At 39.5% G+C, this 27,309-nt stretch overlaps 2 protein-coding genes across 2 annotated transcripts in view; both read left to right on the forward strand.

Moving 5' to 3' along the window:
• The window catches only part of ttyh2 (tweety family member 2), a 52,101-nt gene extending 33,463 nt beyond the window's left edge, over positions 1 to 18,638 (forward strand). The window contains exons 5-14 of the mRNA XM_088599884.1: positions 2,456 to 2,551; positions 5,177 to 5,249; positions 9,352 to 9,421; positions 10,003 to 10,058; positions 10,847 to 10,939; positions 11,055 to 11,147; positions 11,559 to 11,701; positions 12,051 to 12,236; positions 12,420 to 12,498; positions 15,699 to 18,638. Coding sequence (XP_088456010.1) covers positions 2,456 to 2,551; positions 5,177 to 5,249; positions 9,352 to 9,421; positions 10,003 to 10,058; positions 10,847 to 10,939; positions 11,055 to 11,147; positions 11,559 to 11,701; positions 12,051 to 12,236; positions 12,420 to 12,498; positions 15,699 to 15,779 — 970 coding nt within the window. The 3' untranslated portion in view covers positions 15,780 to 18,638. The remainder of the gene's footprint in view (positions 1 to 2,455; positions 2,552 to 5,176; positions 5,250 to 9,351; positions 9,422 to 10,002; positions 10,059 to 10,846; positions 10,940 to 11,054; positions 11,148 to 11,558; positions 11,702 to 12,050; positions 12,237 to 12,419; positions 12,499 to 15,698) is intronic.
• An 876-nt stretch (positions 18,639 to 19,514) lies between these two features.
• On the forward strand, positions 19,515 to 27,309 carry LOC148652758 (dynein axonemal intermediate chain 2-like). The gene is made up of 14 exons (XM_088599885.1): positions 19,515 to 19,764; positions 20,610 to 20,800; positions 21,282 to 21,443; positions 21,739 to 21,860; positions 22,070 to 22,212; positions 22,647 to 22,760; positions 23,086 to 23,225; positions 23,468 to 23,590; positions 23,872 to 24,095; positions 24,678 to 24,813; positions 25,228 to 25,374; positions 25,561 to 25,791; positions 26,431 to 26,469; positions 27,014 to 27,309. The coding sequence occupies exons 2-14, from the start codon at positions 20,618 to 20,620 to the stop codon at positions 27,017 to 27,019; spliced, it is 1,770 nt and encodes a 589-aa protein (XP_088456011.1). The 5' UTR covers positions 19,515 to 19,764; positions 20,610 to 20,617; the 3' UTR covers positions 27,020 to 27,309.

Below are 27,309 nucleotides of genomic sequence, written 5' to 3' on the forward strand. Positions count from 1 at the left end.
TGGGTGATGCACAGCAGCCATTTTACACCCCTGCAGCTTCACTGTGCAGCACAGCAAGCGGCAGGGTGAAAAATCACCCGCCACCCACCACCTGCTGCCCCGAAAATTATTTGGTGCAAAATGCAGGGAGACAATACTGTGCAAGCCCAGAGTGGAATTTAGCCAGGACACGGGGGTTGACACATCTACTTTTATGAATACGTTTGATCTTTAATTTCATTTGTGTCTTACTATTTGGTGTGGTATTCCATGGATGTTTGTATCTGTGTGTATATTTGCACAAAAGTAAAGAGAATCGTCAATGAAGTGGGTAGTTGCTATAGGCCACTTTTATTCTGTAAAATCTCAAGTGCAAAGCAAGAATGGGGAATTTTGCGGGTTTTACCTGGATTTTTCTTGTCACGAGATTCGAAGACCTCTTTTCATCAAAACAATCTTGGAAAAATTCAAGAGCTGTAATTCACTATTGTGCTGCAGGTGGCCCTGGTGTACGTAACACACCAACCCCACTGTTCTATAAATGCCCTTTCCTTCGAGAGAGGAAGGCTATTACAGCTAGATTTGTTTTTCCACACTAGAGAGCTAGTATTGATAAAGGTGTTTTATTTCAAATAGCAGGAGATTTCATCATTGAGTGGAAATATAAACTCCTGTATTTGACTCAGTATTCTCCGCGGCTTTAAAAGCGATTTGAAGATCAGAGAGACCTCTTAACACAACAGCTGCTGTCTTCATCATCAGCTCAAGATTCTTATAACAGAGTAAATTTGGTGTCATTATCCTGCACAGAAAATCAAGAGGGGATGGACTCAATTTCTGCCTCTGTTACTATTTCCAGTATCTGTTTTTTTTTTGGATTGTAGGAAAATACTTCAGTAACCATGAGTGTATAAACAGTATATACGATTCAAACCTCCCAACTACACACGTACAGGCTCACCATCAACCAGTGCAAATCTGTGATTAGGATTCATAAACGCAGTCGATTTCCACAAATTCAGATCAGTTGTATGTGTTGTGATGGCCAGCTTACATGTATGCTGTCATTACGTTGCTTTATTTACCCAAACTTGATGAGAACTGATTCAAGAAACGCAAGTCGGGAAGAGAAAAAACAAGGCCAGTGACCTCTGTGCAGCTTTGACCACATTAAATATTCACTTAAATGGATTGGTATCATTAATTATTAACTTTTGGAACTGGTCCACAATGCTTAAACCAGTAAGCCTCCAAATGTCTTGTATAGGTTTTAAATCCTGGAAAATCCCAGCAGACTGATTGCAATAGAATTAAACCTCTATTCAAAGCCCAGAATGTTATTCTACTGCTTTCTTCCCAATTCATAAAGCTGAATTAATTTTTCCTCTTATTGCAAATGACATATGATGCAATGAAAAGAAGTCCACAGAACGTACCTCTCTAACTCAATTACCGAACCCAAGCTGAGTTTGTGATACAGTATCTACAGTACGCTTAGTTATACAAGTATATGGTGAGCTGGGTACTTTTTAGCATCCATTTTTTCTTCATCAGTTTCAGAGGAAGTTATAGGTCAATACAACAGTCCCATAGGTACCAGACTATTGATCTTATCCATGCAATGCAGGATTCATGCTAGCCACTAATGATAGTGTGTCTGATCTGGCATTCTTGTTGCTGTGTTCTGGAGACACAGGAATTTAAGGAACTCAGAAAGGATTAAAATGATCAGCAGTAAGTGCTATCAATCTGTAATTCTGTGGAAAGGGTTTCCAATGTGGGTAACCGATATCAGCAGATATTTTTTTTTCTGCAAAATACATAATAGGGCTATCAATATCCCATGTCATTTATTTAATCTTGAGCAAATTAATGTGGTGTATCAGGTCGCCTGAAGGCTTCAAGAGCCACTCTCGTGGAACAGAACAATGACAGGACATCATCCTTTTTGTGGGTGGAAGATTTATATGTTTGTAAAACATTGCCGCAGTTCTTTTCAATGTGTCGAGTTGCTTTGCCTCATCAGGAATGTTGTGATAAAACATGCTTCCGAAAGGGCAGAATTGTAGGAGCAGGCTGTGTCTGCGGTTGGATTTTAAGTTGCTGACAAAGGGTTTGTAACTGGAAATACTTACAAATGCTTGCTATGTAAATTTTAAAAATTGTAGCGACACGTTTTTTCCCCAGATTGTTGGCTGTCTTCAGAGCTGGATGTCAATAACAGCCCCATGTCATGTCTACTGGTGGAGAATTTCTAAAACCATTACATTTTTAAAGTAGTGCCTTGCGGAAAATGGATCCCTTACTATATTGTTCATCTGTCTTCCTTTCATTTTACTGCTTTTCTTCTTTCTACACATTAAACTGTAATTTGTCATGTCACTTTAATGCTTTAGAGGAGAAAAAAATCATTTGTATTTCTGCCAATATTTTGAAGGAGAAAATAGTTGATTGTATTTCTATCTCCTACCTCTAGGTGGCTGTCTTATTTGCTTCTACTGATTCTGGACCTGGTCATTTGCCTGGTGGCCTGTCTAGGGCTGGCCAAGCAATCTCGGTGGCTTCTCACTACGTGAGTACCTCTTGGTTTTTGCCAGGACTGTCTTTAATGCTCATTGAGATCAGCCGGTGTGGAATACTGATAGACGACGATGTCTGTAGTCCTGCAGCTTAACTGCAACAGTACCTGGACAGAACTTGAATTGAAAAACAAGTCCTCATGAAAAAGAAATTCTTTTGAATTGTAGTGCCAGCATCCCTTAGTTCAAATTAGTCTAATGGTCCCAAAAGCTCAAAACTAATTATTTTAGAATGAATTTTAAAGGCTTTATGATTGAGAAGATGTGCATTATCAGGAATATAGAATATATTTAGGTGGGCAGCTGTGTCAGCATGTGTAGGCTGCAAAGGAACAAGTAATAGGTTTATTCCATGCTGAAAAAAAGAGCCATGGAGGCCCACAGCCGAAACGTTGTGTTTTCTTTCCTCTTTTTTTCAGCATGGAATAAACCTATTACTTGTTCCTAGAATATATTTAGATTTTTATGTAATCTTTCTTTCAACTTATCTACGTTTAGCTGCTTTCAGTCAACTGCTGAATATTGTGCTACGGTCGCCAGTGAAATGAGTGTCTTACAGTATGTACTCAGTCTGGGAAGCAGTGGTTAGCCAAGAGAAAAACTCCCATCCCCCTACATCAGTGTTATAGACCAATGCATTTAGACACTCATAGGATTTGCAATGGTATTACTAAAGGAGAAATGTATTTATATGAAGACGCCACAGCATTGCACCAGTTTTACATACAGTATACTGTAGCTTCTGTAACTTCATTTAGATAATATGAATTTTATAGAATTGTAAACGCTAAGGTGCCATGTATTTAGAATCACAAAGTTAATTCTAAACACAAACCAGTGAGTCACAAGTCCTTACCTCTTGCACTCTTTTGATTGTTGTTATTCTGGATGTCTTCTGAGTCTATTACTATAATCCTGATCAGCATTGTGCAATGTATTGATGATTGCATTTTGCACTTATAACAATATGCCACACATTCATTGGTGACCAGTCTCAATGATCCCCCCCCACAACTCTGCTACGTGTTGGTAGCAGCGCAACAGCTTTTCTTGCATGCTCTTGAAAATTGTTCAAAAACATGCCGCTCTTCAAGACAGGGCCTGCAGTCAGCTGAGCCCATCCTGCAGTGGACACGGACACGTTGATGTTCCTTATTGTGCCGTGGGCAATCCTTGTTTCCCCTGGAAACACAGACTTTATCAGACTTTATTTAAGATTAGGTCAATGCACATTTACATATTATTTTCCTCCACAACTGATTCAAAACAGTACTAATAAATACTGATGATTTATCCACTACCACTCTTTTTTAGAAAAATAAATCTGGGAACATTGTGGCGTATTAGTTAGTTCTATAGAGGTAAGTTTAAGCCTAAACAGAAGGATTATGTACCACTAGATGTTTTGGTGCCTATGGGAAACCAGGTCTGCAGATCTGCAATTGGCAGTGACTTCATGAATAAGATCTGGTGTCCCATCCACAGTACATTGACCTGAGCTTTGTGCCAAAATGGAATTTGCTGCTTGCTACAGGCAAGGGAACAGTACGGCTATCTTCTCTTGTTGTGGCTGCAGTTAGCTCAGATCATGTTGTGTGATGGCTATTGATTTCTTGCCAGGATGCGTACACTTTGACTAATTATTAAGTACTTCCAATCCAATTTCTTGATGCTTTTAGGCATGAGCAGAGCCGCTTGTGAGAGAACTTGGCAGCCTTTTAGTTTCCATCTGGGAAATATTCTTTTTACTTCTTAGGCAGTTATGTATAGTCAAAGATGGATATTGTAGCCTCATAGTGTGCAGCTGGTTGAGGCTTCAGAATGTCTTCCTGTAAATGGAGTATTAGTTTCACTTGAAGTGCTTAAATTGCGGGTGCTTTAGTGCATCCTTCTACAACATGAAGATTAATACAGTAATACTGTATATATTGCGCTCTGTATAGACTTTTTCACGGACCACAGAGCGAAGCAAACAGTCCACACAGCTCTTAGATAGATGATGGTATCTGGAGGCACCTATCGATTATCTGGTCCCTTTAGCTATTGATGTGAGACAGCTGGGCAATGATATTTTCAAGAAACAACACTTTAGTTTTCTCTCCTCTCAGTCATTCATTCCCTTCTTCTTGTAATTGAGGATGGTTGTCTTGCCTGAACCCTGAAGAAGGCAGGACACACTCGGACAGGTAGTGCAGGTGTATGATTCTGTTCTTGTCAAGAGAATAGAAAGATGTGGTATGAGAGCATTTCTAAATGCATTACCAAGAACCGCTACAGTATGTTGATGTGAGCACTCTGTAATAAGAATATTAGCTATTTAAGTACAGTACTGCATTGTGTGATGCCTGTGATTGGCTATAATTACTTTACAGATGGGAGATAACCTCAACACCGCTGGAGTGCTCTCATGCACCTTACCTGTATGATACAGTACCTTGTGCAGTAGTCATTGTCTCCACATCAGATGCATTATGGACTGGTGAATGAACCTCTGTTCAGTTATCCCCACTATCTCTCCCCATATGTAGTCACCAAAATGTAATTGGACAGCAGCCCAGTGTGGTACCCACTTATGCACCCCCATTGTTGTCCTCTCTCTATGATCTGTTGGTCTCCAGGATGATGGTGTTCGGGGTGCTGACACTGATCCTAAGCTGGGCATCACTGGGGGCAGATACAGCCACAGCTGTGGTAAGTGTTTTTTTAACGTTTTGCATTGCTACAGAAACAGTACGGGGAGGTGGGATGTCTACTGAAAGTCCAAGCCTGGCGTGTCAGCGGTTGTTTACGCAAATGTGTTAAGAATCTTGCCAGGAGCTGTCTTCTGAGGGTACAACTGGAAAACTGGTAGAAGGTTGAGTCTCAGTCCTGATTGGGCAAGTATTCCGTCCCCACTGCATTGTAGTATTACTAGTGTGGGTCTTCTGCAGATAGTACAGAAAAGGGCTGAGTCTCTGACACTGATCTCACATGCTTGCAAGAGGATTAACTGGCAGGATTTTGCCGCTGGACAGCTGTGCCAGTGACGCATGTCAGGTGCAAAGTGGGAGGGAGAGAGCCACCAGCTCCAAGGAGCTTGGAATTACAGGCTTGGGAAATATCTTGAAAATGTCAGTGTCAAATGGCTTGTGTTTGCTTGCTTCTTTGTAAAGGCCAAATGTGGTAACCTGCAATCACAGAGTATTACTTGTTTCAGATCATTATGTTATCTCAAGAGGGATAGCTGTATATCGTTGTAATAAAGGTCTTTAACTCATGTCAGGCAGGTCATGTCAGAATATTATTATCCATGCAATCGGCAATAATGTTATTGGTCTTGTTCTGTAGAAGGTCATGGTGAACAAATAGCCAACTTTAGTCCACAATACAACTGATTCACGTGCCTCTTGCTTCATAGAATTGCTTCAATAGAACTCTTGTATATACAGTGTATATGAAACAAGCTATAGATGAAAGTCACTCTGGGTTTTATAGAACAATGAGGCTTATTTTAGCCTGAGCAGAAATTGTGTGAAATTGCTGTGCCTGTGCTGTTTGTCCGTCCTTCATCTATTAGCTGCCCTGAATACAGTCTCCTGAGCTAATAGAACAACTCATGTGTGAATCAACCTATCAACTGTATTTATGCTTTTGCAAATGCTCTAGAAAAAGATGTGAATTCGATGATTGTGACAAAATTATTATTATTTTTATTATTATTCAGTCTATCCCTCTGAGAAATCAAACAAGAAATTAAGTTAAACCATTTAATCTGGCAGTGATCCAGACAACATTTTGATAAATGGGATGATGGATGGGCATGAATAGTCTGGCCCACAATCCTTTACCCCCAATCCAGTTAGTATTTCCTGGGGTCAAAGGTCAGAGTGAGGTCAGGGGATGAATGTAACCCAGGAGAGTTTAGGGGGTGAATGCTTTCAGTAAGTGGATTATCACTGTACTTACAGCTGGGTCCTACAGGAGTTATTGATTCATCAAAGCTCCAGCAGGAACAAATAATGACAACATTTACCTTATAACATTAACATTTACAGAAGCTTTGTAAACAATTGATAAAAAAATGTAATAATCCTTTTAAAATCAACAGTGAAGTCCAATAGGTATGGGAAAAGGTTTTATTCATATTAATGCTGATGAATTTTGTTACCCAAAGCAATGAATATGCAGTGAATTACAGATTTTTTTCCTACGAATTACAGCTTTCAGTGAATGGGCCATAATAGTTATTTATTGATGCAATTTATCACCGTAACCTTCAGGAGTTCACATAGGAGACATCACTCCTCTATGCGTAGCAATTTTGGTGCCGATAGGAATCATTTTTAAGATTGTGCGGCACCTCATTTCAGTAAAAGTCTGATCAGAATAATAGACCTGACTTGTCAAAACATAATACCGAGCTGCTTTTACCATATTTGCAGTTTGTGGTGAGATTGTGATGATTATGTTGGAACCAAGCTGAGGTTTGCTTGCAGCCTGTACTGCTGGATGTGAACCCTGATTTGTATGTTATTTTGTCCTCGTTTGAGGCCTTCATTCAATTCATTCAGTTCTTAAGGTGGTCTGAGCATAACCACATTGACTTGTGTTTTGCTTTGCTAGGCTGCAGAAGAGCTTTTCCCCTCCTTAATGGCATTTTGTAGCAAAAAACCTTTTATGAGAATAAATCCCCATAACACCAGCTTGGGCGGCAGTGTTGTGTTAAAAACATCTACTTGACGTTTGTGCCAGAAAATAAACACTCTTAGCTGTTACTGGCTATATAATTGCTTATGCATGCACGTAAACAGCTGTCCACAAACCAATTACATTCTGTGAACAGTTTGTACAGTTTGTAGCACTTGGCAAAGCTGATTATGAGCCTTGAGACTGATGAGAGATAGCGAATGGGGCTCCACTGCTTGTGTGGTTACCATAGATTCCAAAACCTTTGAGCTGCAGATTGAAATGGGGCCTGCCTGGTCATAAATATTGATCAACCAGGGAAAAAGAGAGTGTAGGAGTAGGTTTCCATTTTAATCACCAGCTGTAATTGTTATACGGTACATACTGTTGACAGACAACTTTAAGAGGCATTTAAATATGACCCATCTACTTTGAATAAAGTATTCCTCTGGAGTTATAGTGAATGGAAGACAATTTGTGGCACGCTTTTGCCTGTAGCAGATCATGAAGTCTGTCATGAAGTTCTAAAAGAAGAAAGCTAATTCTATTGGTTCAGGCAAACTCCAGGACTCACCTCACCTTGCATGTTTCCACCTTGATCAGTAGGTCGGGAGCTCAGGAATTAAAATGTTATGTAGTTGTTTGGAGTGACCACTTAGCTCACTTGGTTACAACCTTGTACCAATAAGGTGAAGGTAGCAATTTTGTGTTGCCCAACATGTCAACCAGTTCATCCTGTCCAGCATAGACATTTGTGTCTGACCCCCTTACTGAGGGAACCTTCATCCCCTAGTACACAGACTGGGGTTGGGCATTTATCTTTATATTTTGTAATTGTATTTTTAAAAATATAAAAAAATATGTCTGTTAATCCATTGTATCCTTTTAATCTGAATCCTGCGCTATGTCATGAAAGAATGAGTGTCTGCCAATGTGGATTCAGGGAATTCACAAGCACTTAAGTCCCATTTTCCAGACCCCATCCAGCTTCAAGTCTGACTTCCATTGACTTGGAACAGCGCAAAGTATATGTGGGACTTACATATTCCCAGCAGTAAACAAACAGTTGGTTTTTGCACTAATCCTATTTCAGACTGCCCACTGAGGAATCATAAAGCACTTGTAATGAATAAACAAACACTTTGTGGCCTTCTACTATACTATCACAAAGAAATTACACATTAAAATCTCATCAGGAAAGAGATCTAAGCCAGTGGGATTTAATATACCCTTAAAATGCACTGAAATACCACTTAAACACCACCCTTTAGCTAAAAGAAAAAAACATCCTGGGCTCTAATTATCAAATTGTAAGATTAAAAGATGTAAGGTATGCACCATACAGTATATGCTGTACATACATAGTGTTTGGTAGGTATTGGTTATTTATTTGTGTAAACAGATACACTATTGCTGTGAGATATCAAGCAGACTCTCAGCTCTTTGTTAATGTCTATAATCCTGCCTTAGTTAAATCAGTTCATATTCACAATATGCCAGCTGTGATTTAAAATAAAATGTTTATGTGCCCCCTGATTCCTCCCATAAATTGTGATAATTCTGAGCATTCCATATCCCAGCCAGAATTTAAACTGCATAGCAAAAGGATAAGAGATCTTTCACTCTTCACGGCTTCAGGCTTGAGATAATAAAGACAAAGTGACTACATCACTTGGCTCGGCGCTCCGGTTGCTAAATTGTATTAAGGGCTTTCTCCAGAAGGAAGAAATCAATTCTGTCTTAGCCCTGAGTCTGGTTTGCTTCACTATGTAATGTAATGTCCGATACCAGGTGATCATGTCTCTCTTCAACAGTAGCTGTGATCTCCATGCCCCTTCAGCATCAATAAAGTCTATATTAAAATTCCCCACTGCTATAGGTGATTTGTAGAGTGAAACCAAGGGGGGATACTGCATTATATGTAATTTCTGAAAAAGTTTGCTTTGAGGGGTACTTTTTTTCTACAGATTAGTACAAATGTGTATAGCAAGGTGAAGGGTAAGGTACTGTTACCTGTATTTTATTTGCATTACAGGTCTTCGGGACCTTGTGGAAATCTTCGATTATTCAAATGTTATTAAAATGGTCTCTGTCCTCTCAGTCTAATGTTATCCCCGTCTGTCCCCAGGGTACCAGTGACTTCTGTGTGGCTCCTGACAAGTTCATCATGAACATGACCCACAATGAAATCAGCACTGGTACGCCACTTCTGTGCAATCCTCTGTCCTGCCCTTTTCATGCCTTTCTTGCTCCAATGCATTTAGGAAGAAAGGGTGTTATTCAGGCACATCAAATAAAATTGTTTATTTATTATTTTTGTCTGGACAATGATCCAGCTGCATCTTCCCTTCAAGACCATAGGATAGGAAAAGCTGGAAACAAGAGGAGGTTATTTGGTTCAGAGAACTGAATCAATCCCAGAATTGCTCTCATCTTACAGTACATATATAAAGTGTCCTAGAGAGGCAGTTTAAGCCTGCATTTAGTCCCAGGCACCCACATACTCTTTCAAGAAAGCCATACCTCTTATTTTGAGCTGTAAATGCATCTCTTCATAATCGTAACTTGATGACCCAGACGTCCATGCTTGCTTGCTCAACTCGAAGCAGACCCTTGAGCATGACTTTATCAAAACCTCTGAGGGGTTTTTGAACACTCCATTCAGTTTTGTGACCTAACGCCTGCACATGCAATTCAACACCAGCTCTGGTTATAGAGGATCTGCACTGTGGCATGGAGTCAAACAAGCATTGTAACGCATCTCTTCCCTGTCTTGCAGATATTGTGCACTACTACTTATACTGCAGTCAGAGCATGCCCAATCCGTTCCAGCAGGTACAGTGTTCAGATATTATTATGCTGCATGTGTAGGCCCCATGGGATCTGTAACACACTTTCCACTGTGCAGTGACATGTCTGTGATCCTGATAACTGGATGCCCCTCCATAATTCATTGCCCACACCTACAGATTTTCCCTGTTTGGAAGGGTCCCAAAGCAGCAAGCTGCAATTGCCATTAGCCTACTGTCCTGTATTTGGATTTATTCAGCTGACCTACATTTGTACATCTAAATGTCATTATTATGAAATTTATAATACAAGCTTTTGTGAGTCAGTTTTTCCTAGAGATGTTTAATTGTTTTTCAGTCTGGAAATCTGAAAGAAACACTAGTTTACCTCTTTTATTCTTTTTTTTTGCTAATTTGTCTTAATGCCATGTAATGAAGTCCCTTAATGTTTAAACCCTTGATCGTTTCAGGAGTATTCAGTGCACACACACTAGATTCTAAAGTCTTAAGCACATCAACAAGGTCAATAAACATTGCTATTTTTAGAAAATCGCTCTTGTCAGGACTGTACATCACAAAAGTGCAGAGGGACCTTGTCCCAGTGTCTCACCTTCATTTCCAGTTTCATAATAATTATGTCACAGCATAACCCTTGGAAACATTATACTCGTTTTCTGCATTCTGCTTACAACTATACAATTGAATATGGGCGGGGGTTCGTTGTCCAGGAATTTCAGACTGGAGTTGCTCAGAGTTCAGAGTGGTTAAGAGGGATGATGGCGCCACCTGCTGGGGAAAGTGCTCATTGCAGTCCTGTGTGGTTTTTCTCTGCAGGCCCTGACTATTTTCCAGAGGTCCCTGACCACCATGCAGATCCAAATTCAGGGGTTGCTCCAGTTTTCCGTGCCCATATTTCCCACTGCTGAGGTAAGCACAGGAGCAGTTTGCACGTTGCCCACTTCAGCATGTTCAAACGTGCATCATCAATCTTGCCATTTGCTCCCCATTCCCTCATTGCCACGTGCCTGTGTGTGTTCTGCAGAAGGACCTGCTTGGGATCCAGCGCCTGTTGAACTCCTCAGAGTCCAGCCTTCACCAGCTCACTGCCCTGCTGGACTGCCGCGGTCTGCACAAGGTGGGCCGAATCTCTCACGCCTCATGAGCGAGCAGAAACATCCCACATTTCGAGCCCTGATTTAACCACAGTTAAGTTACTTCAAGGTTGGAGGTATTTGGTTCTTTAGTTCAGGCTGAAATCAGTATCTTAACCAATAAAGCGGAATACAGGAGTGAATGAGAATGTAATTCCTAGTAACTCCTTATTGGGATCATTTGAAAGTGATTGGGAAAGATAACGTTTTTCTGCAACTTTGCTCTTTCTCTTTCATCCCAGCATCTCAGTTCACCCCAGGTTAACACAAGGCTGAATGGGAGTGTGGTGCCATGCACATTATGTCTTAAAAAGCTTGCCTGTCAACTCTTCAGCCCCGTTTACCCCAGACTGAAGTGTCCATGTGCTAAGCGGTGTTTGTGTTGGACTTGGCAGGACTACCTGGATGCACTGATCGGTGTGTGCTATGACGGGGTGGAAGGCCTTCTCTATCTCAGCCTCTTCTCTCTGCTGGCTGCCCTTGCCTTCTGTGCCATGCTGTGTGCCATCCCTCGTGCCTGGAGACACTTTGCTAGCAGGTGAGGCTCTCAATTCAATTTGTTGTTTTTTTTCCCCAATTTTTCCACTTCAAGCTTTTTATCCCCTGGGGGGAAATTAGTTTTTACGGCAGGATCCGACACAACAATCCAACAAAAACAGCGGAGAATACACTACAGATAAGAGACTTTTTCGACATTGTTTGAGAGTGAGTTTGCAGAGGGGATGAAAGATTTCCAGAGTCAGATACCATGACACTTCTCAGAAACATAAATCCGCTTTGGACTGTAGCCAGGTGACATACCTTGTGTGGCTCCCTGACATTTGTGCTGTCCAGGTGTTCATCTGCGTCTTCTTTGTTTTTCCCCGCGGCGTGCCTGCTCCCCTCAGGGATCGGGAGTACGATGACATCGACGAGGAAGACCCGTTCAACCCCCAGGCGCGGCGCATCGCGGCCCACAATCCCACGCGAGGGCAGATGCACAGCTTTTGCAGCTACAGCAGCAGCATGGGGAGTCAGAGCAGCCTGCACCCCCCGGCCCAGGCCGTCTCCAACGCCCCTGTCTCCGAGTACATGTGAGCGCCCACAGCCGGACAGCAGGGCTGTGCAACACGGGCATGCGGCGTCTTTGAGTGGTTTGAGGGACTAAAGAGGGCTTGGTGGTGGGGTATGCTGGGTTAAGCTAGGGCTCTGGTTTGAGGGATTGCAGTGCTGCTTCTGAAGCTGTAGTAATCTCCTCTCTCTCCTGGTCTGCGCAGGAACCAGTCGGTGCTGTTCGGGGGGAACCCTCGCTATGAAAACGTCCCGCTGATCGGCAGAGGTTCGCCACCCCCTTCGGTGCGTTGGGCCCCAGAGGCCAAGTCCTTCTTGTGACCACACTGTGTTCCAATAAACGCCACTCAATTATACTCCCAGGCACAAGGAGTGCATTTCAGACACATTCCAGTCCTTCAGAGATATTCATCTCATCTACTGCTCATTTTTTTTCTTTGCTTAATTTATTGTTAAAATGTAAGCCATATACAGTAGATCCTAAAAGGCACGCGGTCATGATCATGAGGGAATGTCGCGTATTTTCAAACTGCAGTATCTTCAATGGGAGAGACGCGAGCAATTGTCAAGACTGGGTTTCGTTCTGTTTCTGTGTTGTTTCACGTCTGCTGCACGGAACATTTCTTCACTTCGTGTTAGTGTCGCAGAGCTAGACACATCACCTACATCTAGGCTGGGGTTCACTCCTGCCGTTCACCGACACTCATGCAGGATAGTTTGGAGTGTTTCTCGTTACAGCTCAGTGTAGACGTTTTTCAGCTCGATAAGGGTTTCAGTCGCCCAGTAAGCTTGTTGCGTTCTTTATTTTGATCTTATCTGTGTCTGTAGAGAACTCGGTAATGGCCCCTACACTGAGTTTAGTCAGTGTGTACAGAAATTCAATGCACAGCTGTTTGTGCCTTCTCTCCCTTATGTAGCAATTTCCAGTCATTCCAAAGTGTTAAATGATAAAAGAAAGAAAAGAGATTGCGATTATACTTTTCCTTTTTGAATCTGTACAGGTACAATTGCTGAATTGCTTGTCTTTGACAGATTAAAACAAATAATTAAAATGAATAATACCAGGTTACAGAGGCAATCATCTTTCCTGTTCCACTCGTTTGGAAAAGTCTGTGAATATAATATATACACACCGGTCTACTGTAATTAATGATGTACAGTATAGCGAAGTATACAAAATGCAATGTCCGTGTTAATTGTGAGTAGAATACTATATGCTGTAGTTGTCTCTCAATGGTGCTTTTAAGTGGTCAAGGAAAAGAACATCTCTTCTGTTTTTTCCATTTATTTTTAAAATGTCCTTTTTAGTGACCTGGTGCTACACTTTTTTGCGTCTTAACAATCACTTGAAAGATGTGTATATGATAACAAAAAATATCACACAACATGCAAATATATATAATATACAGCACAAAAAATTTAGAGTTGAATTGGGGGAGATGACCTTCTGCCTTTTTAAGAAATAGAATTACAGCCAAGTTAACACCATCAGGTGATACAATAGAATTTAGGAAAAATGATATTTAAATATATACAGTATATATTTTATATACAATTATATATTTTAATGTACTGTACTCCTTTGTGTTTGAGATTGTGAGCATATATTTGAAATGTGTACAAGACGGACGGAATATTTTCTTAAACTTGAAAATGTTTGAATAGAAAACTTACAGAAAATATATGATCTATATTATAAAGTAATCAATTCTTAAAGGAAAGTTCACATGACAGCAAAAGCCTTTTATCTCCTTTTATCCTGGCAGTGCCAAGATCAGTGCCCACTCTTTGACACCATGAATATGAGCCATTTCACATGCAAACCAGAATCAGTCTCACATTGGCTCTGACATGTCCCAAAAGATTCTCCCGATATCTTCGTTTTTTTCCTGCCACCCCATCCCAGTTCATGCCCTGCCTCTGTCTTTCTCCCTCCCTCTGCAAAGCAGCTTTTTATATTTTCAGCTAATAGCTTCTTTGTTTGTTTCTTTGTTTTTATTTTTCGACTTTTTTGGAGCTAAACTCTCAGCCATTTTACAAAAAGAGTAAGTTTTCTCTGGATTTCTTTGTCTCACTCCAAGTGCACCGTTTGAGTTACTAATTTTTCCACTCTTTCTAAATCCATTGTTCTGACTTCACCTCATCGTGCAGTGCAGTCATGTTTCCATCTCATAGTTCTGCATGTTTTTTTCAAAAAAACCTTTGGTCTACTTTTGTTTACAATTTGGGTTATTTTTTTTTATCTGGAGACTGAGAGGGTAAGTTTTCACCTTTACAGAAGTGTTCTCTGAACTCTTTTAAGAAAGCAGCAGCGATCTCTGATGTAGGACTCAGTGTCCAGGACTTGCATGACTCCTGCATTTTCAACAGTTCTATAGTAACTGTCACAGGCTTATGCATGACTAGTTTCCTGTGTTTTCTGTCATCTGTTGCTATAGAATTGATATTCAACAATGCACAGTCCTACTTCAGACCTTAATCTTAAAAACTTTTATTTGTAAGGGCAAGTACAGTATATAGTTAAAAGTGCATATGTTTTTGACAAGAATTCTTGTTGAAAAGAGTGAAGGTCTTTGTACTGGGTGCAGAAGTGGCCTCTCTTTTGTGTTGTGGAATATTTCAAGATGGCATCCCAGACTTTAAAGGTACCCCAAGTGCCTTTAACACATCTATTTCCTTTCATCTGTTTCAATTCAAAAACGCCCACCAAACTATACTTAATGCAGATGTTCACAGGCAAAAGAAAGGTACTTCTGTATTTCATTTGCATTTGAAAACTAAGGGCTTTTAAGCATTATGCAAGTTCCATTGCATCTTTGGAATAAAAAGGTGTTCTAAAACTGGAATCACCTTCTGACTCGTATGGTAATTATCATTACTGAAATATTTCAAAATAAAAATATACCTTTTATTGAGTTGTAAAGTATAAGTAAATAATTAGAATTTGTTCCTTGCAGTCCATGTTGTTAAGTTATTATTTCTTCTTGGCCAGAGATTAAACTTCAAACCTTCCACCAATCACTGGGCAGAAATAAGGCAAAACCCAACAGAGCTACCATCTAGGGTAGCTGTGTCACATGTTAATACAGTATGTTGAATTAGAATTTCAGGCTTTACTAATGAATAAAATACAGGCTTACAATTCATTTTGTCATAAAAGTAGTGTTATCCAACATGTTTACTCACCAAAATGAAAAAAAAACGACAATTTTATTTTTCTCAAAAAAAAATTAAACGTCACATCTCTTAAATTCCCAGTTTCATTTTGTTGTGGAGATTTGCCATACATTGATACCAAAGATGAGTTTGATACAGGCTCCAGTTGCTTCCACCTTACGGTGTAAAACATGGAAATAAGGATTTAAAATTTGGAGGAATAACAGTGTGGCGAAAGCATTGACATAAAACAGCTCTGCACAGATAATAATCAGGTGTCAAATGAATGCATAAATGAAACTGTTTTCTCTCTCTCTCTTCCTCCTCAGTACTCTCCCAGCATGAGGGCTGCCTACCTGTCTATGACTGATGACCAGACAAGGCATTTTGGGAATGATTTTCAGGCTTAGATTCCCATTTTCCCCTCCTACACCTCCATGGCTAAGGAATCCGCCCAGTGTCGCAGTGTGTGGCATTGCTTTGCCAACAACACTGTTGAAATGGAATCTGCACTGAGTGTCTGTTCTCTCTCCAGCATGCACAAGCATGGCTGCACAAGGGAGAGAGTCCTCATGCCATTCTCACATGCCTTGAACGAAACAAATGAATGTTAGGTACCAGTTTGGAAGCCGGACTCGCAGTACATTTCTTCTAAAACCATTCCTGGCCACTTGAAGGCACACAAACACTTAGCATCAAATATATAACTCCACAAAAGAGGTGTTCTGTTTTCCTCCCCCTGAAGCCACAAAGCTAAATGTTCAACAAGTGTTATTTATATATCAACAAAAGTTAAGACATTCTTTGACTGGACACACAGCTGCATTTTTCACATATAGTCTGATATTTTTAACTGCTTCATATTTGAGAAATTCAATGTCAATGTGAAATTTCTGAAAGCGTCAAATTCTGTGCCAAAGAATGGTACAAAGAGAAGAAATGGGTGATCTGAAGTAAAAAATAAAAAGCCTGTTAAAAAGCTGGAACTTGACATATTGTAATTGTTTAACAATAGCAATGGCGTTTTGTGCCATTATAGAAATGTTTTTGTTTTCTTCACCTATCCTCAGTTTGAACATGGATTCAGGGTGGACCAGACAATGCAGAATCCTATTTTCTGTCTTTCATATAGAGAGAGTCAGTGCTTCCATCTGATTTTACTGGGGGGGGGAATGGATAGATTTTTTGTCTTTTTGTGTCTGATCAAAACTTGCAGATCGGCGCGTTTTAGGTATTTGGGGCAGAATATTAGAAATTACAGCTTTTAAATGAGCATCCTCTTTCCATCTCTACTTTCCTTCCTCTGCTTCTTCAGCTGAGAAGCTACACGACTGTTACATTTCTCGATAATCCTTTGCTTCTCTCTTCATCTCCTCCTTTAGGCCTTTCGAATGCCCTGTCAGAATGTATCCCCCCACAGTGAGAAACAATGCAATAGGAAGGTTTTCAAAGCCTGTACTGTATATTTACTGCTAATTCCAGACAATGGTAGTCTGTAAAATGTAAAGACAAGGTAAGGGAAAGGGTGAACAGGCTTCCTACAAATAGTGAGATTTTGAATTTCTTTAACCTGTATACTCACTGTACAGACTTGAGATCCTAAAGAACTGTGGTCTTCCACACTTTTCACTTTCCACACAATTTACTGCCCGGTGTTCTACCACTGTCTGTGCATAGCTGTTGAACGCATTGAAGCACAGTGCAGTTGGTGACCATAATGGAGGTCTTGTAACTGGAACAGGGACCAGCAATCCTTTGTATCCTAGAGCCTTCGAGTCTCAGTTCATGCAAGGCAGTAGTCATGCAGACTTGCACAGATTTGTTTTCCTTTCTTAGGCAGGATGTCCCATATACAGTAGGTAATCACCCAGAGTGAAAATAGACCTAAAACAAAGTTGTTTAGCACTTTTAGATTAAAACGAATATTTGTTACAAGTCCTGTCGGGGGTGTACTCTGCTTACACCCATTGCCTGCTGGGATAGGCCCCGGCTCCCCTGTGACTCTGAATTAGAAGAAGCAGGTAGAAAAAATAGTAATTTAAATTGTGGAGATGCATGATATTATTTACCAGGGGTCACTAAATTTGTGGGGATGTGTTACCACATTTTGTCCCGAGAGTGATTGCAATACATGCCCAGTCTCACACACATCACCCCCTCATGTTATTGTAGAGCTACAATGGAAGTACTGTACATTTTCCAAAAGTGGCCGCAGACTCTCGCTTTGCACAACGGTTTTCCTTTTTTTTAAAAAAAACCTGTATACATCACCTTGACAAATTAAATACTGAGCACACGAGAGCTGAAACTCAAGCCACAAGCCTCAATTCTGGAGCCTTAGCTCAGAATCTTACACTAGTGGAAGGTTTAACTTTTAGTGGGTTAGTCTGGGAAAGCCGGGTTTCCTAATGTTGATTGGATGCTGAAGTGTTCAAATTTGTTCCAGACCATTATGATGATTTTTGTTTCTGTACATAAAATGTATAATAACTGCATTTTGTATGTTCATGTGTCACAAGTGGTTAGGCATCTGCTGTATATTGTAACTGAATGAGGGCTGGCACATGCTTGCCAGGAACTCTGATTTTAGTCATTTGATTCTGGGGCAGGCTGATGTTTTCTCCTTCACAAAGTGCATCAGTTCTTTCATTCTAGGACCACAGATTTCTAACAAAATTAAATAATTTACTGATTCTGTGTTCTGTAATAAAATAGGACTTGAGAACGTACAACTGGATATATGAAGAGAAGAGATCAGGAAATCCCAATCAAACTCAAATGGCACTGTGTCAGTGTGCTTTCAAAATGGGGTCTTAAGGGGAAGGTTACAATTCAGCCTGAGCTGCTACAAGTGCTCTTTCTCTTGTGTGCCAGTTTCTAGCTTTTCCAATGTGGTTTGCATACAACTGTTATGCCAGTACTTTAAAGGCATTGATAAAAGCACGGCAAATTGGGCCAATCTGACGGGGATACTAACGATACTAATGTTGCTAATACTGTACTGTACGTCTTCCACGGGAGAAAACGCAGAACTAGCCCCTTCACCCCGATCAAATCTTGTTTGCCTCTTCCGTGTCTGATAATGTTTGACTCAATATAGGTATGTTTTTTTATCCTTAGCGCCGTCGTGGTATTTTTTCTTTTTTTTTTTGCTGCATGTAAACTTGTTCCATCGCGGCACCGTCTGCAGTCGTTGAGAGTGGTGCTTTATTTTTATGTATTACGCCCCCACAGGAGGGGCAATAATAATAAAAACTTTTAAAACGGTTTCTCTGATGGTTTTTTTTTTCTGTGTGCATGTGTGAGGCAATTAAGGCAGGACTGTCTCAAAACATTTAAGGATTTAAGGCTTGGTGTTGTAGTTATTTACTGTAGCAATTTGACAAGTTCGGCTGATGACAGTAGGTTTACAGTACATTAGAACAATAGGTTTATTCCATGCTGAAAAGAGAAGAAAGAAAAAACAACGTTTCGGGTGTAAGTCTTGCCCTATTGTAGCCTACGCATGCTGACGCAGCTACCCACATGAATTACAATACATTAGCTTGATGGACGATACAGGCAGTCAATTAACAGAAATCTGACCTAGAGAAAAGAAACATGCGCTGATTAATACCTTGGACCAACTATTACAAACCTTTGCAAGACCTAGAACCTCTATTGCCCGTTCTCCTAAAATAATATTTTTACTGAGTTTTACTCAGTCTATCGCAGCAATGACTTATTTGAGTGATGTTTCATTCCTGAATAACTTGCTGAAAGCAGTGTCTGGAGACCCTATAAACCAGCAAATCGTTTTTTTTAAAGTAGTAATTATTAACACTGAGAAAAGGCCAGTAAAAAGTAACGTGTTGTCTTTTAGCAAATAATTGAAATAATACACAGCTATGAAACATAATTCCGTGTCTATGAACACGTTTAACGATACCTGACGTAAAGACTCTATTACAACCAATTTGTAATTGTCATGATGGTCTATCGATTAACCAAAAATAAAGTAACATGTGTGGTACAGTAGTTACAAACGCAGTTCTGACTACTACTGTAAGTTTTAGCTGAACACCGTTGCAAAAGGTTTATTTTGAAAAGTAGAAACGCAATTAAAAATTGTATTTAGATTATATTTTAAAAATGAATTTAACATTTCGTCTTCGTTTGCTGAATTAATTTAGGATACTTGTGAAAAAGACCGAATCATATATAATGCCAGAGAGGAGACGCTCGCACGGCGTGACCAGAAACGTGTACTTGAGGGTGGAACTGTTGCTAGGAGACGGTAAACTGCAGCTAGAGCTGTTTACTCCCGGACTCGAGATACTGAGAAGAAAACACCTAAAAACGAAAAGAAATACTGGAAAAAGAAATTACAGCACAATAAGTCACCCAGCAGACCAGGTATGAGAGTGATTGCAGATGAGTGTGAGTGAGAAATACTGTTGTTAGTGCTCTCTAAACTTGACTCGGACCAGGCCCCCACCTAAATGCTCTATTGCTGCTATCCATATTACAAAGTAAAACCGAGAAACGCTGAGTTATAATTCAACGGTTAAATGTTTTGAGTATACAGTTGTTATTCTGACATGGTCCTTACACTTGGAAAGTCTTGAAAACCCTTTTTTCATTTTTACAATTTGTTAATTTACAGTACTTCATAGATGTTTATGTGGTGTTGATCGTTAGGGAATCATGGAATGATTTGTTTTATCTGTATCTTCATATGTTAATATATTAGTATGATGTTGACCAAATTAATTATATTTTAACAGCTGTATAGCTGTTTTGTCGAGGACTACAGTTTTTTTAAAAAAATAAATATTCCCTAGTGCAAATTTGTGTTCCTGCGCCCTCAATCGGGATTATACGAGTACGGATTATGATTCTAATGAGAATGGCCCGCTGTCATTACAGGTGCTATTACCCTTTTAATGTGGTATTAATCACGAAGCAGTTATTTTAGTTGCTTATCTACAATGAAATATCTCCCTGTGCTCATAAGTGAAAAATAAACATTCTATATGATGTATAAACCTTCAAACTACCCTTTTTGCCTCATGAATATATTTATTGTCCAATGACCTTTAAAAATGAAGGTACAGTACATTACTCTTCTCTAAAATGTTAAGGAGACTGATTCAGTATTAAATTAAAGGCCATTTGGTTGCCAATTTTCTTTCTCTGATTTCTTAATCAGTTGTTTTAAGCTAACAGGAATGTAATATTACTGTGTTTTGTATGTCCAGTAAGCACCATGGAGATAGTATACGTGTATACGAAAAAGCGCAGCGAGTTTGGCCGGCAGTGTAACTTTTCAGACCGTCCAGCAGAGCTGCATGTGGACATTCTTCCTGATCCCAGCCTGGCGGTCAATTTCATCGAGAGAAACCCCTGCGACACCCCCACACAATGCACCCAGGAGATGTCCGAACACGAGGTCTGTCTTTGCTTTTGTTAAGGATGAGTGCGTTTCACATCTTTGGAGGCCTTGCTTTTAGTGTTCTCATTGTGCTTTGGCTGCCAATGAAGAAACAGTCTTGCACAGATTATGACAAAATGCAGAAACAGCAGAAGAGGAAGGTTTTCAAGTTCAGACTGGGAACACTGGGAAGGATATTGACAAAACTAGGAAATTACTACACACTCTTAGCTGAAACCATCTATTTAGCTGCAAATACGATATGGTTCAGCATGTCCCACTATATAATTCAAACTGACTTAACGCCTTCAGCCTTTAGGTTGGTGTAGTGATTACACCCCTCTTGCATGGTGCCTTCAGAGTCCTTTCCTACTGACTAATGTCTTTTATCTTTGCAAAACAATTTTTGAATCCAAAAAATACAAACCACTAGCACCCTCTGAGCACAGACCAAACAATGAAGTCTGTTTTAAAAACTGTGATGCTTGGCTTTTGTTAGGTGAATACAGAGCGGTTCGAATCAGAAACCCGAGGCATAAACCATGTAGAGGGGGGCTGGCCAAAGGATGTTAACCCCCAAGAAATGGAACAAACCATCCGGTACAGAAAGAAGGTGGAGAAAGACGAGAATTATGTCAACACCATCATGCAGCTGGGCAGCGTGAGTACTGGTGCTCGGGGTAAATTCTGGTTGGGGAAAATAATACAGATTTTCAATTTTGCCCCACAGACCTGCTGGTCAGAATGCATGAAATAGCATTGTTATTGTCAAGTGTGGTTGGATGAAAGAACATTTGTCTGTCACTAGAAGATAATGTTTTTTATAAGTGTTATAAAGTACATCACTGCACCTAAGACTATGTACTGATATTGTGAGTTAAGTATGTATTAGTCTATTGTTGTACAAACATATTAAAAATTAGGTGTAATAAACTACTATTATCTCTTTACAATAGGCAATGGAACACTGCATCAAACAGAACAATGCCATTGATATCTACGAGGAGTATTATGAAGAGGAGGAGATATTAGAAGAGACAGAAGAGCAACCTTCAGCAAAAACTATCAATGTTTTCAGGTAATAATATTATTCATTATATTGATGATATAATAACAGCTATAGAGAATGGGAGGTATAATCTTTAATAACATGTATTGTACTATAAGGTAAACTGCACACTACACTAAGAGAGTTTCAGTGATTTTGAAGAACAAGTATCAAATTTGTGTACTGTAGTAGTTGATTTTTCATTCTTTCATTATGTTTTCTATGTTTTCAATTGATAGGGATCCAAATGAGATCAAGCGCACTGCCACAGGCCTCTCCTGGCACCCAGATGGCAGCCGAAAACTAGCAGTTGCCTACTCCTCTCTGGAGTTTCAGCGAGCAACCAAAGACATGAGCTTTGACTCCTATATATGGGACATTGGTGAGGAGGACTTTGTGTATCAAATTAACTGCAGAAAAGATATGTCTCACCCCTAACAATGAAATAATAGAATACATCCCACATCCAATTTCAAAAACTAAAACATTCATGTGTTTACAGCTGGTTCAAGGCTTACTCTTTACTTGTATGTCAAATGCTGAGTCAAATGCTGAGTTATTGACAACATCATTACCGCCTTTTGGCCTAACCTGGTCAGATGTCTGAAGCTAAGGAGGCTAGGCATGGTCAGTCCTGGGATTTGAGATCTTCAGAGAAAACCAGGTTACCTAATCAATTATTATTAAGTGGTGGTTGTAGGAAAAAATGACAATCTAATCAAGGACACAATACAACAATATAACACAATATAACAAAATAGCTAAAGTACAGCTGTGTTTTCTAGTATGTAACCTTCCTCTGCTTCTATCTTACAGAGAATCCCAACAAACCAGAGATGGTCCTTAAGCCTGTGTCACCACTAGTCTGTCTGGAGTACAACCCTAAAGATTCACACATTTTGGTTGGGGGTTGTTATAATGGGCAAATAGGTGAGATAGTTTTATGGAGGTCTTTCTTTTGTATTCAGTGCTTACAAAGCGCATGCATTTTTAATCTACTATAAATAGCACAGAATATTCAGGTTTAAAAACATAATGCAGGTTTTCATGTATTTTGTTATGAATTTCATATGAACAGTACTGTATGTTATTCACAATTGCTGATCCATCTAATAATTTATCATGTTTTGTAGGATTAACATGTGTTTCATCATTGATACATTGATGCTACCCATGCTTGAAAGGTTTCATTATGTTTTCAAAAATATTTAAAAGTAAAGGTTGAGTTGCACATATCCAGCTTGTTTCTGAGCAGCTTACTGGGACACACGTAAAGGCAGTCATCCAGTGGAAATGTCCACCATTGAACACAGCCACAGAGACCCTGTCTATAAAGTCATCTGGCTGCAGTCAAAGACAGGAACGGATGCCTTCTCAGCCTCCACAGATGGCCAGGTGCCCTCATATTCTTTATCTGTAATTTATGTTGTGTGTAACTGTAGTAAGCAATGGTTTTGATTTAAAACATTTGTGATGATAATGTTTACTAACACAGATTGAGAAATAATACTTTTTCCAACTTACATTAAGAGCAAATGCTAAAAAAATGCATCAGGTTTACAGATGCTGCAGAAAATCAGCCAAACATCAGAATTATTTCTGATCCTTATTCCAGTAATGTTATTTGTTCCTGGCAGGTTCTTTGGTGGGACATCCGAAAGCTGAATGAACCCACAGAGAGACTGGTACTTGACCCTACTAAAAAGGGAAATCTGGACAATGCGCTTGGAGCCATCTCTCTAGAGTTTGAAACTACTATGGTGAGACTCACTCAGCTTTACTTCACCCATTTAAAGTTCTCACCATTAAGTGTTTTGTACAGTATTTAGAGTATTTCTTCATAATGCACTTCACATCATCTTCTTTACAAAAATAGTCATGTTAGCTTTGTATGAACAATACTGAGAAAACATAAAAATAACCACTCTGAAGAGCCATATAAAATTAAACATATGTGTTTATAAACAGAATATTTAGCATAGAAGGAAGTTCTCAATGGTTTAATTTGTACATTGCTTTCTTTTTCTATTTGTTCACTCAGCCCACAAAGTTTATGGTGGGAACAGAGCAGGGGCTCGTTGTGTCATGCAATCGGAAAGCCAAGACTCCAGCAGAGAAGATTGTGTGTACCTACAGCGGCCATCATGGGCCAATCTACTCCCTGCAGCGAAACCCCTTCTTTCCGAAGAACTTCCTGACTGTAGCAGACTGGACGGCACGTATCTGGTCCGAGGATATCAAGGAGTCTTCGATCATGTGGACCAAGTAAGAAGCCTCTGGACATCAGGTTTTGTATATACTGTAGGTCTTAAAAGACCTCTCATTTCAGCCAAACCGAACATTTGCAGAATATTTACACGGAGAAGTTGCATGTTAAGTAAAACTAATCATATCTATACAATAACTTAGCAGTGTGAAAGTTAAGATCATGTTTTATTTTTGCTATCACTTTCATTCAAATACTTCACATCTGGTGATTAAGCTGTTAATTTTTTTATGTAATTTGTCTGCTGTCTGTTTTTTAAGACTTACATTATTTTTTATACGGATGTCCTGAATGAAAGGCTTTAAAGTCTTTAATAAACCTAGAACAGTTTTAGATGTTTTGATAGTTCAAATACCCTTGCTATTTGAAGACATTTGTGGTACTGAAATTAACTGCTTCAGAATTTACATTATTGTTAAAGTAGCTGGAATCCCCATTCATATCAATCCAGGCTTTATACAGTATGTCAGCAGAGCAGTACTGCATTTGCTCCTTTTCTCCACAGGGTGCCAGCAGTCATCTGTTTTTGATCCTGTATTCTCTGGTTAACTTCTAGTTCACTCAAATTCCTTTACCTTTAGGTATCACATGGCTTATCTGACTGATGGGTGCTGGAGTCCAGTCAGGCCCTCTGTGTTCTTTACAATCAAGATGGATGGTACACTGGACGTGTGGGACTTCCTGTTCAAACAGAATGACCCCACACTCAGTATAAAAGTAAGTCTGTGAAAATTAATCTATCCAACTTAATCTCAACCCTTTTATATGGAAGGAGATCATGTTGATTTTTGATATCTTCAAATTTAAGTACATTTTATTCTTCTCCAAGTTATGTTTACTTCTGTAATGGTTTTCATTATTTTTTATTTTCATCTTGAATGTGGACAAGATTAGTAAAACAAATCTCTCAGTCTTAAAGTAAAGTAGCACATAATAGTGAACTAAATATAAACTAGACCCGATAATCTATATGGCTTCTGCCCTGAACACTGCTAGCAATAAAAACGTTGATGGTGGTTCTCTGTAAGGATTGTGAGAGGGTTCAATATTATGGATGTGCTAAAGATAGACCTTCAATAGATCACTGTCAGATGTTTCGCAATAGGCCTGAGCTGTGTGCTTTGTTGGCAGGTGTGTGATGAGGCCCTGTACAGCCTGCGAGTGCAGGACAATGGGAGGTTCCTGGCCTGTGGCTCCCAGCAGGGAACAGCCACACTGCTGGAGATCTCCTCTGGCCTGTGTAGTCTGCAGAGAAATGAGAAGGCACTGGCCACTGCGGTAGGAACAATTTTAAAGGCTCCAATAATATTCATGTGTGTTTGAAACTGAGCTGACTCGGTTTTTTTGAAAGTATATCCTTCTGCAATAGTATTTTAAAGTAGAATGTTGATCCAAGATCATCGAAAATAATGTATCAATATCAGCTGTGCTTCTCCCCTCCCTGCTCACTCCTCCTGCACCCAGATGTTTGAGAGGGAAACCAAGCGTGAAAAGATCCTGGAGGCACGGCACCGCGAGATGCGACTGAAGGAGCGCAGCCGCTCCGAGCAGGGCAAGGAGGAGGAGAGCAAGGAGGTGGACACGGAGGAGAGCGCGGAGGACCTCATTGCACGGGCCGAGAAGGAGTTCTTCGAGGTGGTGGAGGCCGAGGTCAAAAAGAGGGAGAAAGAGGAGGAGAAATCCAAAGTCAACATGGTAAGGGACATAAAAAGATTCTGAAGAAGCAGCGTAAAAATGTTAATGATGTGGGTCATGCCAAAGCAAGGACATTTTACTTTCCATTAAAGAGTGACAGTTTCTAACAGTTTATATCCTCATGCTGCTGTTTTCTTGGAAGTCAAACTGCCTACCTCTTTTCATTTTGTGCAGAAGCACAAAAATAGCTGTGTAGACCTTAGCTCTTACACTCTATAAATAGATCTTTAAATTCTTTACAAAACTACTGTTATGTAAGATAATCAATAATCCTTCCATCAACAGGAATGGTGCTTCCATGAACAAAAACACTGTATTAAGTGCATGCTATACCACTAATACTACATGAGCTTAATGTTATCTTGCTTTTCTTATTCAAACTATAGTGCATCATTCTTTCATTGCTTATAAACATCTTGTTTTTTGCAAACAATAAGTGAGCAGAATGAATTGAATGACTAAAGAAAACTGCTTGTTCAGTATAACGAAACATAGTATAAGCCTAAGGGTTAGCTTCCAAGCTTCTGGTTTGATCTCCACTTTTATACTGTTTAGAGATATATTGACTATAAATGTAACTATATATACAGTATATATTTTCTGGTATTTCTGCCTCATTAATCTGCTTTTCCACCACAGGAGAAAGATGTATGTGAAGAGAAAGAGACAACTGTGAAGGTATAGTAGGTTAACTGTGAAGGTAGTAAGTTACTAATGCCACAGGATATCTTATTTTTAAAGGTCATCTCCAGGGTTCTGAATAAAGAATGATAATGTTGTATAATGGGGTCATTATCATTGAATCATTAGTAACTCATGACCTAAATGAAATGTGACATAAAATGCATTCTGTCTACCTTGAGTCACAATAGCTATTACATGTGAATTATTTATTTGTTATTCACTGAAAAGGTTGGTGTTTACTATTACTTTTTTTTTACATTTTTTCTGAGATGCATTTGATTTCACTGCTATGCTCAGGAACAGGAAAAAAACATTATTGAGCTTAAAGACCTTTATATACAATTGTAATGCAGTGAATTATCATATTGAGAATCTGTACATGTGAGGAAAATAATACACATTTTCAATGAAGTTTATTATCATATCCATCCTTTAATCAAAAATATGGCTGTTGTTTAAAATTAATTTAGCTGCTTCCAGGCATCTGAACTTTCTTTGTATCTTTACCACACTCTCCAATTTGTTCTTTTTTTTATAGGACTAAGTGGACCTTTGGCCAGCAGAGGAAAGTGTGAAAACAGGACAAACAGTAATTTATTGTGTTGGAGTCAATCTTATGTTCACTTTGTATTGTGGCTTGCCTTTGCACGGGAAACCTGTTTTCAACTTCCTGACAAGTTCTTGGGGTCTTCTGGGAAGATGTCTTCTGAACGTAAATAAACTACACAGACTTTGCCCAAAGGAGGACTAGAGGTGTCCCAGAGTTATGTACATATTTATGTACTCCATTTTTCATTTATATTTAAAAAATAATAAACTGTTATATTAATCTAA

The sequence above is a fragment of the Lepisosteus platostomus genome, chromosome 11 (assembly GCF_059453375.1).
Source record: "Lepisosteus platostomus isolate fLepPlt1 chromosome 11, fLepPlt1.hap1, whole genome shotgun sequence".
Classification (NCBI taxonomy): Eukaryota; Metazoa; Chordata; class Actinopteri; order Semionotiformes; family Lepisosteidae; genus Lepisosteus; species Lepisosteus platostomus.